This window comes from Spermophilus citellus (assembly GCF_964194105.1).
Source record: "Spermophilus citellus genome assembly, chromosome: 5".
Lineage (NCBI taxonomy): Eukaryota > Metazoa > Chordata > Mammalia > Rodentia > Sciuridae > Spermophilus > Spermophilus citellus.
In genome coordinates, this window is record NC_138186.1 from 145,663,420 (window position 1) to 145,677,040 (window position 13,621).

General features: G+C 36.0%; 1 protein-coding gene across 2 annotated transcripts in view; it reads right to left on the minus strand.

Moving 5' to 3' along the window:
* Positions 1–1,705: 1,705 nt before the first annotated feature.
* Positions 1,706–13,621, minus strand: part of MAP7 (microtubule associated protein 7) — a 164,175-nt gene continuing 152,259 nt past the window's right edge. For both annotated transcript variants that reach the window (XM_081294620.1, XM_081294619.1), the window contains exons 16-18: positions 13,506–13,608; positions 9,639–9,862; positions 1,706–3,137 (exon numbers count right to left, since the gene is read on the minus strand). In XM_081294620.1, the coding sequence (XP_081150746.1) occupies positions 3,127–3,137; positions 9,639–9,862; positions 13,506–13,608 (338 nt within the window). In that variant the 3' untranslated portion in view covers positions 1,706–3,126. The remainder of the gene's footprint in view (positions 3,138–9,638; positions 9,863–13,505; positions 13,609–13,621) is intronic.

Sequence of the window (13,621 nt, forward strand, 5' to 3'; positions counted from 1 at the left end):
TATAATTGAATAAAAAAATGAAAATATACATGAACTTATGTGGAAAACCTATACATATGTACGTTTTCACAAATGGAAAGCTTTCCTTCTAGGTCTGTGCTGCTTTAGCTTTAAAACTGGGCCTTGGATTCATAATGAAAATATATTTATATTAATGATATTATAGGTGATTATGTAAATATACCTGTCAAAATATCTCTGAATATTTATGTAAACGTATATGATTATACATGCAAGATGTTTTGGTTTTCATGTAGTGTTATGGGTGGGAGTACGTTTATGGGTAAGGCTAGTTTGGGGTTAGGAACGAACATGTGTAACTATATTTGAATAAAAAAATGAAAATATGTTGGAAAACCTATATAAATTATGTTGAAAAACCTATATAAAGGTCTATGTTTTCACAAATGGATAGCCTTTGTTGTAGCTTTGTTCTGACATTTTGCTTTAAAACTGGACTGTGGATTTATACATGAAAATATATTAACGTATATGATTTCTTAAGTGAGAATATACATGTACCTGGCAAAATTAGATCTAGAAATATTTATATAGGTTTATAAGATTATATGTTTAAGGGCTTTTGTGTTTTTATGTAGTCTTAGAGGTAGGGGTAGGTTTAGGAGTAGGGTTAGGGTTAAGGAATGAACATATGTAACAATATATTTAAATAAAAAATTAGAATATATGCAAAATTATGTAGAAAAAAACTGTGAATATATGTTTTCACAATAAAAATGCAAAGGATAGGTGAACTTATTGGTGACTATTAAAATTTAATTTGTTATCTTTTAAAACACTTTCAGTAAAAACTCTGTGACGTAGTTGTCCATATGTCCAATATTGCTGTTGCTTCTTTACTGTAAATCTTTCAGTCAAGGCACTGGTGGGATTACTCATGAGCAGAGAAGGAACTTCCCCAACCTTCCCAGAGGCCCTGCTTGCTGATAAATATTTATTCATGTGAAGGAGTTCTGTTTAGATTTGCTTTTATTTCAGGTAGTTGTGTTATGCAAGAGGAAACATAGACTTCCTGTAATAGCTGGAGTCTACCTACCATATAAACCAGTAATGGGTGAATGTCTTAATTGGCCTCGACAGTCCTGAAAAGGAAACTGAAAACCATTCAATTCTTATCCCATGGTTATAATCATATTTGAACATGGCCCTTAATCTAGTGGCCTACTGGAGAATTCCTTAAGGTCAGCAGGTGAACAGATTGCTAAGTGTTAAAAAGCAAGCAATTCAGCTATTGTGAAGATCAAACTCATTCTCTGGCTCTGTTGCTTTTAACAAAGTATAGTTCAGAAATTTATCACTTAAAAGACTTGATTACTCAGAAGGCATTCAGTGTGCTAATGACTACACAAGTTTAGAAATATAAATGAAAAAAGAAAACTTAGCTAAAAATGACTACTGCTCTAAACTGTAATTATTCTGAATACCTAACTATATGAAGCTAGAAAAACGTTATTAAGGTTAAATGAAATTGAAAACTCAGAGCATGTGCCTCTGTATACAAGCAAGGCTCCAAGTTTAATCCCCAGTACTAAAAAAATAAGATTAAATAAAAAAAAATAAAGTAGGCCACGTGGTTATAACATGAGAACCCTAATAGTAAACTATGTCAAACACCTCACTAGTATTTTATGGTAGGCCAATACAAACAAATAAAACAACTTTGTTGAACAGATTTTTTTTTTAATATAGTAACTATGTATACATGGACAACTGGAACGGGGAAAATCCCCAAATTAATATTTTAACAAATTACAAGCTATTGCTAAAAATCATATGCTTGGATTTAAAAGAAATCATCCAACAGATAACAGTCTCTTAAACAGATTAACTGATCTTTCCTATAAAACCAGCACATTGTAGTGGTATAAATTTATCTTAACACTCCACATTTAAAAAAAAAGTGTTTCTTCTCCTTCTACATTTAGTTATTAGTTGTCTGTTACAAGGGAAAATAACATTGAATTTATATCGGCAAACAAAGGTGCAAGTTTGCACAGCGAGGCTCAGCAGCAAAAGTCAACGACAATGAAGAGTGGAAAGCTGATGGAAGTGGTGCAGAACGAGGACCTCCACCGAGGTTCCTGTCCTGTGTGCCACGCACAGTCAACATGCCATCATTTTTTCATTGCTCTGAAACGAGCAAAACCAAATTCTTTTTTTTATTTAAAGACATATTAAATCTTTATTTCCCCCCGCTCTCCCCCACATAATTTGTGATCAGGTAAGGCAAAGATAAGTCCCCCCATCATCGGGGACAGCAGCAACATACAAACTTCAGAAAGAGCCCTGAATCATCAGTAACATTCTCTCACGGTGACATCAGAAGGAGTGCATCTAAGAAAGAAAATCTGCAATGTTTTCACATTGTTCTAATTTATTTGATTTATCTGGAAAACTTTATAAATACATTATTTAAGAGGAAAGTAAATATTTTCTTGCTCTGAAAAAATAATGTTTTTCACATTCTAAAACTTGTTAGGGTGCTTCTGTAAAAGGAGTTGTGAGAAGAATATGACAGCTGGGTTTGCAGAATGTCCATGTACAAGTTGCATTTATAAGAACCTGGTAATCTGCCTATAATTTGCCTCTACAAATAGAGCTCTTTGAAACATTTAAACAAACAGGTTTAATTTAAACTCCTTTCCTACTCACTCTACTTGTAGAGCAAAGGGCTACTTATTTTTCAAGTATTACATTGTAAAAGATAATTTTTTTTTGCCAATTTTATATGTTATTCTTTTAAGACCAAAATATCTATGTGAAAAATCATGCCTAATCATCCCATGTCTTTTACTGTCAAATGCTCTTGTCTTTTAGAGAATGCAGAAAAATATTGATTTGCTAATAAGAAGGAGCATACCGGGAAAAGCCACTTTAAAGTACTGAAGGATACGGAGCATTTCTTTCTTCCTATTGGCGAAAATTATTAGAAAAGCTATCCAGTCTGTTGTCTTTAGCTGGTTTTAATAAAGTCTTTTTCAAAATGATGGTCACGAAATCTTTAGAAAACTCGAGGAGGGGGATGCTCCTTCATGGCGTGAAAGGAATCCCATTAATTGTAGAAATTCTTACTAAATTTCTGCTTTGGTTCTTCAGAAGAAATGCTCATATAACTTCTATATGGAGAGAGAGAAAAAAAGAACAGATTCATAGCATTCGTCTAAAACATTAAAGAATACTATAGCAATGTCTTACATTTCTAAAGTTTTACCCTGCAATTAAATGCATTGTCTTATATAAGAACAGGCAAATACATTAGGACCACAGCCTTGTATTTAAATGAAATAGAAAAAACATACATCCTTTTCTTTAGTTCAACTTAGGCTATGTCATTTACATTTCTAAACTGCATATATTGATTGCACTTTTCTAGAAGGGATTTAAACTTTTTTTTTTTTTGGTCTTATATTCTTAGTACTTGATGCTTTAGGGCTCCAGACTTAAGTTGGAGGCTAAATAAATGTTGATAGTCATGATAAATAATCAGGAACATTTTATTAATCAAGATCATGGATACTGTGCTGTCTCCCCCAGAGAAGGAAGGTATGGAAAGATGAGAACAGTGAGAATGGATTTATTGATAACTCAAAAGGTGAGTCAAGGCCTAGCAAGTAAAGCAGAAAACATATGGAAATTCTGTCCTTCCCTACGAATATGTGACATGCCAAAGGAGGAAGCTGCATGGGGTTTGTTTCTACCATCACAACATTAATCAGACTGTTCCTTGAAACTTTGGAACCTGAAAGACTAGGGAGAGACTTTACAAACTCCTTTCAGAGCCTCTTAGAAGGTGGAGTCCAATGAAATTCTCTCCCCAAGGTCAGCATGCTGGAGGAGAAAAGGAGATGAGCTTCATGGGAACTGAACACTGGTCTTTGCACCTTATTAAAATTTTTTGTTACAAAGATTTTTTTTTCCTACTGGGGAATTAATTTAGGGGCACTCTACCACTAAACTTCATCCAGCCCTTTTTATTCAAATTTGAGAGAGGATTTGGCTAAGTTGCTCAGACCTCAAACCTGTAATCCTCCTGCCTCAGCCTCCTGAGCCTCTGGGATTACAGCCATGTGCTTCCACGCCAGGCTCCCAGAAGGAATCTAAAAGGCAAGCAATTTGATAAAAAATAAGTCTATACTGACCGACTCCATTAAAATATTCTATATTTTTGCTGGCACAATGGTGCATGCCTATAATTCTAAAGACTCTGGAGGCTGAGATGGAGGATTCCAAGACCAGCCTCAGCAACTGAATGAGACCTTGTTTCAAAGTCAAAGGGGCTAGGAATGTGACTCAGTGGTTAATTGCCCTTTGGGTTCAATGCCCAGTACAAAAAAATCTGCATTTTTAGCCAGTTCTATTCATAATAGTATAAAGAGATGCTGGTCAGCATGTGAAAGTGATCAGGGAAAAGAAGTCAACAAAATTCAGACAGGTTTGAAAAGAGAGGGAGGGGGATCATCCCACTAATTCCTGATACTGATGGGATTGTCTGGCTGTACTACAATGATCACTATTTGATGTTAACTCATTTTTTTTAATCCTATAAAACTATTTTTCTTTTGAATTAGTGGATATTGCCAGGCATGGTGGAGCACTTCTGTAGTCCCAGTGATTCAGAAGGCTGAGGCAGGAGGATTTTAAAATCAAGGCAGGCCTCAGCAATTTAATGAGAACTCATCTGAAAATAAATAAAAAGGGCTGGAGATGTGGCTCAGTGGTGATATGCCCCTGGGTTTAATCCTCAGTACAAAAACAGAACAAAACAAAACAAAAACCACCATAAATTAGTGCACATTAATTACACAAGATAATAGGTTTCCTTGTGGCATATTCATACATGCATATAACACATTTTGATCCCTTCCACCTGAGTCCAGCTATTGTTCTTTTTGTACAAAGACTCAGGTCAAGTGTGAATCCTAGGAATAGTGTATAAAGTGCATTTTAAGCAGTTTCAACAGCAACTACAGGGATGGAAGTTCCTTGGGCTCAATGTGATCTTAGTTTGGAATACTTTTCTTATTACCTAAGTCGTAATTGTCCATCACACTATTTTTAGAGACATTGATGTATGATCCAGGTTGCCAAACCCAAATAAGAAAAATGGAAAAGACATACACAGACTGAAATTGGGAAAAATCATACCATTCACATGGACTGAGGAAGCAAGCAGGGGTTTCCGTACTCAAATAAAATAAAGTAGACTTCAAGCCAAAGTTAATCAAAAGGGATAAATATGGACATTACATACTGCTCAAGGGAACCATACACCAACAAGACATAACAATCATAAATATATGTGCCCCAAACAATGGCGCAGCTATGTTCATCAAATAAACTCTTCTCAAGTTCAAGAGTCAAACTGACCACAACACAATAACTTTGGGTGACTTTAACACACCTCTTTCACCACTGGATAGATCTTCCAAACAAAAGTTGAATAAAGAAACTATAGAACTCAATAACACAATCAATAACTTAGACTTAACTGACATATACAGAATATTTCAACCTTCTCTAAATAGACCATATACTATGCCACAAAGCAACTCTTAGCAAATATAAAAAAGTAGAGATACTATCATGCATTTTATCAGATCATAATGAAATGAAATTGGAAATCAATGACAAAATAAAAAATAAAAATTTCTCCATCACCTGGAGACTAAACAATATGCTACTGAATGAACAATGAGTCACAGAAAACATCAAGGAGGATATTAAAAAATTCTTAGAGGTAAATGAGAACATAGACACAACATATCGAAATCTCTGGGACACTATGAAAGCAGTAATAAGAGGAAAATTCATTGCATGGAGTTCATTCCTTAAAAGAAGAAAAAGTCAACAAATAAATGGCCTAACACTACATCTCAAAGCCCTAGAAAAAGAACAGGGGCTGGGGATGTGGCTCAAGCGGTAGCGCGCTTGCCTGGCGTGCGTGCGACCCGGGTTCGATCCTCAGCACCACATACCAACAAAGATGTTGTGTCTGCCGAGAACTAAAAAATAAAAAAATTCTCTCTCTCTCTCTCTCCCCTCTCTCTTTAAAAAAAAGAAGAACAAATCAGCAGCAAAAGCAGCAAAACAAAAAGTTGGTTCTTTGAAAAAATAAATAAAATTGATAGAACCTTAGCCATGCTAATGAAGAGAAGGAGAGAGAGAACTCAAATTACCAGTATATGTGATGAAAAAGGTAATATCACAACAGACACTACAGAAATACAGAGGATAATTAGAAATTATTTTGAAATCTATACTCTAATAAAATAGAAGACATTGAAGGCATCAACAAATTTCTTAAGTCATATGATTCGCCCAGATTGAGTCAGGAAGTTATACACAATTTAAACAGACCAATATCAAGTGAGGAAATAGAAGAAGCCATCAAAAGCTTACCAACCAAGAAAAGCCCAGGACTGGATGGATATACAGCTGAGTTCTATAAGACCTTTAAAGAAGAACTAATACTAATACTCTTCAATTTATTTTAGGAAATAGAAAAAGAGGCAGTAATTCCAAACTCATTCTATGAGGCCAATATCACCCTGATCTCAAAAACCAAAGAAACATCAAAAAAAGAAAACTTCAGACCATAGATGCACAAATTCTCAATAAAATTCTGGAAAATCATATACAAAAACATATCAAAAGGATTGTGCACCATGATCAAGTGGGATTCATCCCAGGGATGCAAGGTTGGTTCAATATATGGAAATCAATAAATGTAATTCATCACGTCAATAGATTTAAAGATAAGAATCATATGATCATCTCAATAAGATGCAGAAAAAACATTTGACAAAATATAGCACCCCTTTATGTTCAAACACTAGAAAAACTAGGGATAACAGGAATATATTTCAACATTGTAAAGGCTATCTATGCTAATCACCAGGCCAACATCATTCTTAATGGAGAAAATTTGAAGGCATTCCCTCTAAAAACTGGAACAAGACAGGGATACCCTCTTTCACCACTTCTATTCAATATAGTTCTTGAAACACTGGCCAGAGTAATTATACAGATGAAAGAAATCAAAGGGATACAGATAGAAAAAAAAAAACACAAATTGGCACTATTTGCTGATGATATGATTCTATACCTAGAAGACTCTAAAAGTTCCACCAGAAAACTTCTAGAACTAGTAAATGAATTCAGCAAAATAGCAGGATATAAAATCAATACCTATAAATCAAAGGCATTTCTGTATATTAGTGACAAATTCTCTTAAAGGGAAATGAGGAAAACTACCCCACTCACAATAACCTCAAAAAAAAAAAAAATAAGATACTTGGGAATCAATATAATGAAAGAGGTGAAAGATCTATACAATGAAAACTACAGAACTCTAAAGAGAGAAATCAAAGAAGACCTTAGAAGATGGAAAGATCTACCTTGCTCTTGGATAGGCAGAATTAATATTATCAAAATGACCATACTACCAAAAGCACTATACAGATACAGAAATCATTGATTGTAATTCATCATATCAATAGACTTAAAGATAATACAATTTTGATCAAATTGGCATTCCTTATAGAAATAGAAAAAGCAATTATGAAATTCATCTGGAAAAATAAGAGACCCAGAACAGCTAAAGCAATCCTAAGCAGGAAGAGTGAAGCAGGTGGCATCATTATACCAGACCTAAAACTATACTACAGAGCAATAGTAACAAAAACAGCATGGTATTGGCACCAAAATACACTGGTAGACCAATGGTACAGAATAGAGGATACAGAGACTAACCCACAAAATTACAATTATCTTTTATTAGACAAACGTGCCAAAAACATGCACTGGAGAAAAGAGCATCTTCAACAAATGGTTCTGGAACAGGGGAAATCCATATGGAACAAAATGAAATTAAACCCCTCTCTCTCACCATGCACCAACTTAACTCAAAATGGATCAAGGACCTAGTAATTAGACCAGCGACTCTGCAACTAATAGAAGAAAAAGTAGGCCTTAATCTTCATCATGTGGGATGAAGACTTCTATAGCGTAAGAATTAAAACCAAGAATCAATAAATGGGATGGAATCTTCTCAGCAAAAGAAACAATCTGTGAGGTGAACAGAGAGCTCACATCTGGGAGCAAATTTTTACTCCTCACACATAAGATAGAGCAGTAATCTCTAGGATACATAAAGAACTCAAAAAGGTAAGCACCAAAAAAACCAAATAACCCAATCAACAAATGGACCAAGGACCTGAACAGACACTTCTCAGAAGAGGATATACAATCAATCAACAAGTATATAAAAAAATGCTCATCATCTCTAATAATCAAAGAAATTCAAATCAAAACTAAGATATCATCTCACTCCAGTCAGAATGGCAGCTATTATGAACACAAACAACAAAAAGTGTTGGAGAGGATGCGGGAAAAAGGTATACTCATAAACTGGTGCAGCCAATATGGAAAGCAGTTTGGAGATTCCTTGGAAATCTGGGAATGGAACCACCATTTGACCCAGCTATCCCTCTCCTCAGACTATACCTAAAGGACTTAGAAACAGCATACTACAGGGACACAGCCACATCAATGTTTATAGCAGCACAGTTCACAATAACTAAACTGTAGAGCCAACCTAGATGCCCTTCAGTGGATGAATGGATTAAAAAATGTGGCATATATACACAATGGAATATTACTCAGAAATAAAAGAAAATAAAATCATGGCATTTTCAGGTAAATGGATGGCATTGGAGAAGAAAATGCTAAGTGAAGTTAGCCAATCTCCCCAAAACAAATGCTGAATGTTTTCTCTGACATGAGGAGGCTGACTCATAGTGGGATAGGGAGGGGGAGGAGCATGGGAGGAATAGATAAATTCTAGATAGGGAAGAGGGGTGGGAGGGAAAGAGACGGGGCAGGGGATTAGCAAGGATGGTGGAATGTGATGGACGTCATTATCCAAAGCACATGTATGAAGGCTCAAATTGGGTGTCCACATACCCAATAGGAAAAATTGTGGTATATATGTGTAATAAGAATTGAATGCAAAAAAACCAAAGTACATGTATAAAAGCATGAATTGGCATGAACATACTCTATATACAAAGATAAGAAAAATTGTACTCTATATGTATAATAAGAATTGTAATGCATTCTGGTGTTGTATATTTAAAAAAATAAAATCAATAAAACTAAAAAAAGAAAAAGAAAAAAAGAAAAAAAGAAGAAAAATGGCAAGAGAATATAAGGGCAGTTTTCAAGTATCTGGAGACCTGAGAGAAAAGAAAAAAAAAAAAAACCCAACCTTTTCTCCAGAGGGCAGAACTAGGCTGTATGGCCTATAGGTCACGGGAAGCAGCCTTGTCTGAACAGACAGCTTGCTCTGATAGTGCGTGTTGCTGCCACTGAGCTGCGCTGTGATAAGGGGCTGGCCGAGGGACACCTGCTAGGTGCCACAGACTGGGTGGGAGGACCAGCGGAGCCCTGGAAGTGGCCCAGTTCAGCTCAAAACTCAACTTCTATGGTCCACACACAGTCTTTTCCATTGTGGCTAATGCTGTCCCTTAAAGAACAAAGTGTGAGACAGTGGCAGTTCATCCCTTCCTGGGTATACATTTCTGATGATTACAGACAGGAGTTGGCGGGAAGCTTACCTGCAGTCTGCTGTGTTTGAACACCATCTACCTGAGGCAGTGACCCAAGTGTCCCTTCATCATCAAAGGCCAAAATTGGATTCAAAGGAATTTCTGGGCTCTCACTGTTGGTGACATCTAATCTGGATGGTTTAGATCCAATGGGTAAGTTTATAATTTCTTCAAAATTTTCATTTTGAACAGATACTCCATTTTCATTTGGTTGTTTTTCCAAATTGGGAGTACTAGGGAATTTGAAAAGTCAAAATTCAAATGAGTTAGCATTAAAATTAGAAAATGCACATTGAAAACAAAGATTATTTTATACATATAATATTTTGATTTTACAACTATATAATAAAAAAAAACCAGATTGATGCCCATATCATTACTAATAAAATTGGTGAATAACGACATATTTGTATTTTAAATTATTTTTAGAAATCTAGGCTGGGAGTGTAACTTGTGGTAGAGCACTTCTCTAGCATGCAGGAGGACTTGATTTGATCCCTGGCCCTATACAACAAGCAATCCTGTTTTGTTATAAAATTTATCAAATAGGATGTTTTATCAATTAGAATGAACTATCATCAACAGAAATAGATCATCATCATCATCATCATCATCAGTTCTGAGTGGTCAACAATTCTGCTGAAGGCTGTTCATATTTACTTGCTCATATAGAGTAGCACCCATTCGGACCTTCACTTCAAAGATGAGAGGGTCCGAATGCCAAGAGGATGGGTCAATGATCTGCACAAAGTCATGCAACTGTGATCTTTCAGGCTGTTAACAAGTCAGAATAGCCACTGCCAGCCCCAGCCCCAGCCCCAGCCAGCCCCAGACCCAGCTGACTCATCAACTCCTATGCCCACCGATTCTTTCTTGTTATCAGTCAGAGGAATAACTGCTTTGAGTGACCAGCAATTAAATGTTCAGGGGACACTGTGCTCAGCAGAAACTATAAATTAAAACTGGATTTTATACTTTATAAATTTCATATTTTACATGTTAAGATCTACATATTTTATAAACTCCTCAATTCTATGGGAGAATGCTGTACCATCTCAAACATAGCTCTAGAGTAAGAACTTGTCTGCTCAAGGTCATATATTCATATTTCACACGTATATATTTCATCCTTTATAAATTTCATATTTTACATGTAAAGATCTACATATTTTACAAACTTATTTTGTGAAATTAATATATATTACATATTTATTTGTAACTACACCTATATACTTCATTGATATGTATTCATATATGACTTTATTCCTTTAAAAGCCAACCAGAATTCTGTCAATACTCTCCCTCTTCAGTTTTGTTAGTGGGAGCCTATCAAAGGGGAAAGGAGATGGGCAAGGAGAATGGCTTTGGGACTTGAAAAGAAAATGTGGCCCAAAGCCTGAGAGCCAAGAAGTCCCAGGGGCCAGAGGTCTCACTCAGGGGTGCAGTTGGGAGATGTTTCCAGGGTAGATTTCACCGTAACAAGGGGTCTTGGTCCTAGCTGCCAATAAACTAACATTAGGAGGACACTAGGATGTTAGGAAAAGTAATACTTCAGCCAGGTGCGGCGGCTCATGCCTGTAATTCTAGCAATTCGGGAAGCTGAGGCAGGAGGACCCTGAGTTCAAAGCCAGCCTTAGCAAAAGTGAGGCACCAAGCAACTCAATGAGAACCTTGTCTCTAAATAAAATACAAAATAGGTCTGGGGATGTGGCTTAGTGGTCAAACCCTGAGTTCAACCTCCAGTACCAAAAAAAAAAAAAAAAAAAAAAAAAGTAACAGTTCTCCCAGCCTGAGCTAGAAACATTCATTCTGAGGCATGGATTTTTCCAATGAAAACAAACCCTGTCTCCATGCTTGGACATCTGTCACGTTGGATTTTTCAGAGTATCACCCACATCAGGTTCAGGTTGTAGGATATTTAGTCAAGATGCGGATTAATCACAGGATCATAGGATATTTTGCTAAAGGAAATTCGTTGACTCTGGCAAGTGATTTCAAGGCTGATTTGAAACTGTGATTGAAAGGGAATATTAGCGGATATGCTTTATTTGTACTTTAAAGTCTTTAAGAGGGTTTTGCTATTTTTTTTTTTTATACTGGGGATTGAACCCAGGGCAATTTAAGCTGAGCTACAAACCCAGAATTTTGAAATAGGGTCTAAGTTGCTGAGGCTGGCTTTGTACTTGTGATCCTCCTGTCTCAGCCCTCGAATTGCTAGGATTACAAGTGTATAGAACAAGTTCCCAGCTTTAATAGGATTTTTGATATAACTATCTAAAAATTTGAGTCCCTACAGAATCAAAGAGAATGCTTATTCAGTTTTTTTTTAATTTTTTGGGTTTTATTTTTGAGACTGGGTCTTATGTGTTGCCCAGGCTAAACTGGAATTCCTATACTCAAGTGATCCTCCTGCCTCAGCCTTCCATGGAACAATAGGAGCCTGGCCAGATGACTTTTTAGTTGTTGTTAATTATATTATAAAAAATTATATAGTATGTATTTTTTAGATTAAGAAAACAATTTGAGAACCTTCAGTTCTCCATTGGTGGCAAACACTGGTATTACAAATGGAAATGTGCATAAAAGTTCAAAAACTCATAAACAAGTAGATTCCAAAATTTTCAAATTTACTTTTTAAAAGTCATTGAGATAGATTTTCACCATGTTGCTGAAGCTGTCCTTGAACTTGCTATTTCTGCTTCAGTCTCCCAGGTAGATGGGATAATAGGTGAGATTCCAAAAATTTTAGTCAGAATTAAAAGTTTTGAATATCATTTAAAATATTTCTATTAGTTCTCTATGATTGGATATTATGGTTTGGATATGCGGTGACCCTCCAAAACTCCTGAGTTAAAATACAGGAGTATTCAGAGGTGAAATGATCAGATTATGAGAGTTATAACATAATCAGTTAATCCAAGTTTGAATGGATTGACTTGGTGGTAACCACAGGCAGGTGGGGTGTGGAAGAGGTGTGTCATTGAGGATGCCCTGGAAAGGAGCATCTTCCCTGTGGCCTCTTTCCCCTCTCACCCCTCACCCTTGCTTCTGTTTTCCTGACCCTGCCATGAGCTGAGAAGCTTTCCTCTGATGAGCCCTTCCACCATGATGTGCTTGCTGCCTCGTCTTGGGCCCTAAGCAATGGAGCCAAGCTATCTGTGGACTGAGACCTCTAAAACCATGAAGCTCAAATAAACTTTTCCTTCTATGTTGTTCTTGTTGGATATTTTGGTCACAGTGACGAAAAGCTGACTAACACACTAGATTTTTAGGTGCAGGGTATGATTACTTTTATTTTTCATTTTGAAACTGCTCTTATGAGCAGGTACAGTGAACTGTACCTACTTGTGCCACCTCATCAATACTCAATATATGTTGGTATAAATGCAAGAGAAAAGTAATTTTTCTTCAATCCAACCCTTCTCCTGATTCTTGTTAGTAACTGTTTAATTCATCAATAAGAAGCTCTGCTACTAATATTATAAGAAATACTGACCTCTAAATTACTTCTATTATGGACCTAACTTGTGACTCATTAGAATATTATATCTGTCTAAAATACAATTGTCATACACTTGAAGAATGTGAATATGGTCCAGATCAGGTTAACTGTATACAAAGAAAACAAATTATTTCCTGTAATTTTCTATAATAATCACTAAAACCTCACTATTAAGACTCAAGAAACAAGATTTTGCCCTATCTCAGAGTTCAGAGTTACAAGCCCAACCAAAAATGAATGAGCCCAAATTAAAAGAAATTTTAGTGTTAAAACCTTGAAATTATACTGGACCCAGGAAATTCTGGTGGGGTAAGAACAGTAGTGCTTTGCTTTAATATGCTGCAATGAAAAAGGCCCCAAGTTGTTTAACTCACCTCTGCAAGGTCACCTCTAACTGATGTGAAGTGACCAAATGTGGGCTGGCTGCAGATTCTCCATTTCCTGGAGAGTTTGTCATACTTGGAAGTACAGATACCTCTGTAGGTAGCAA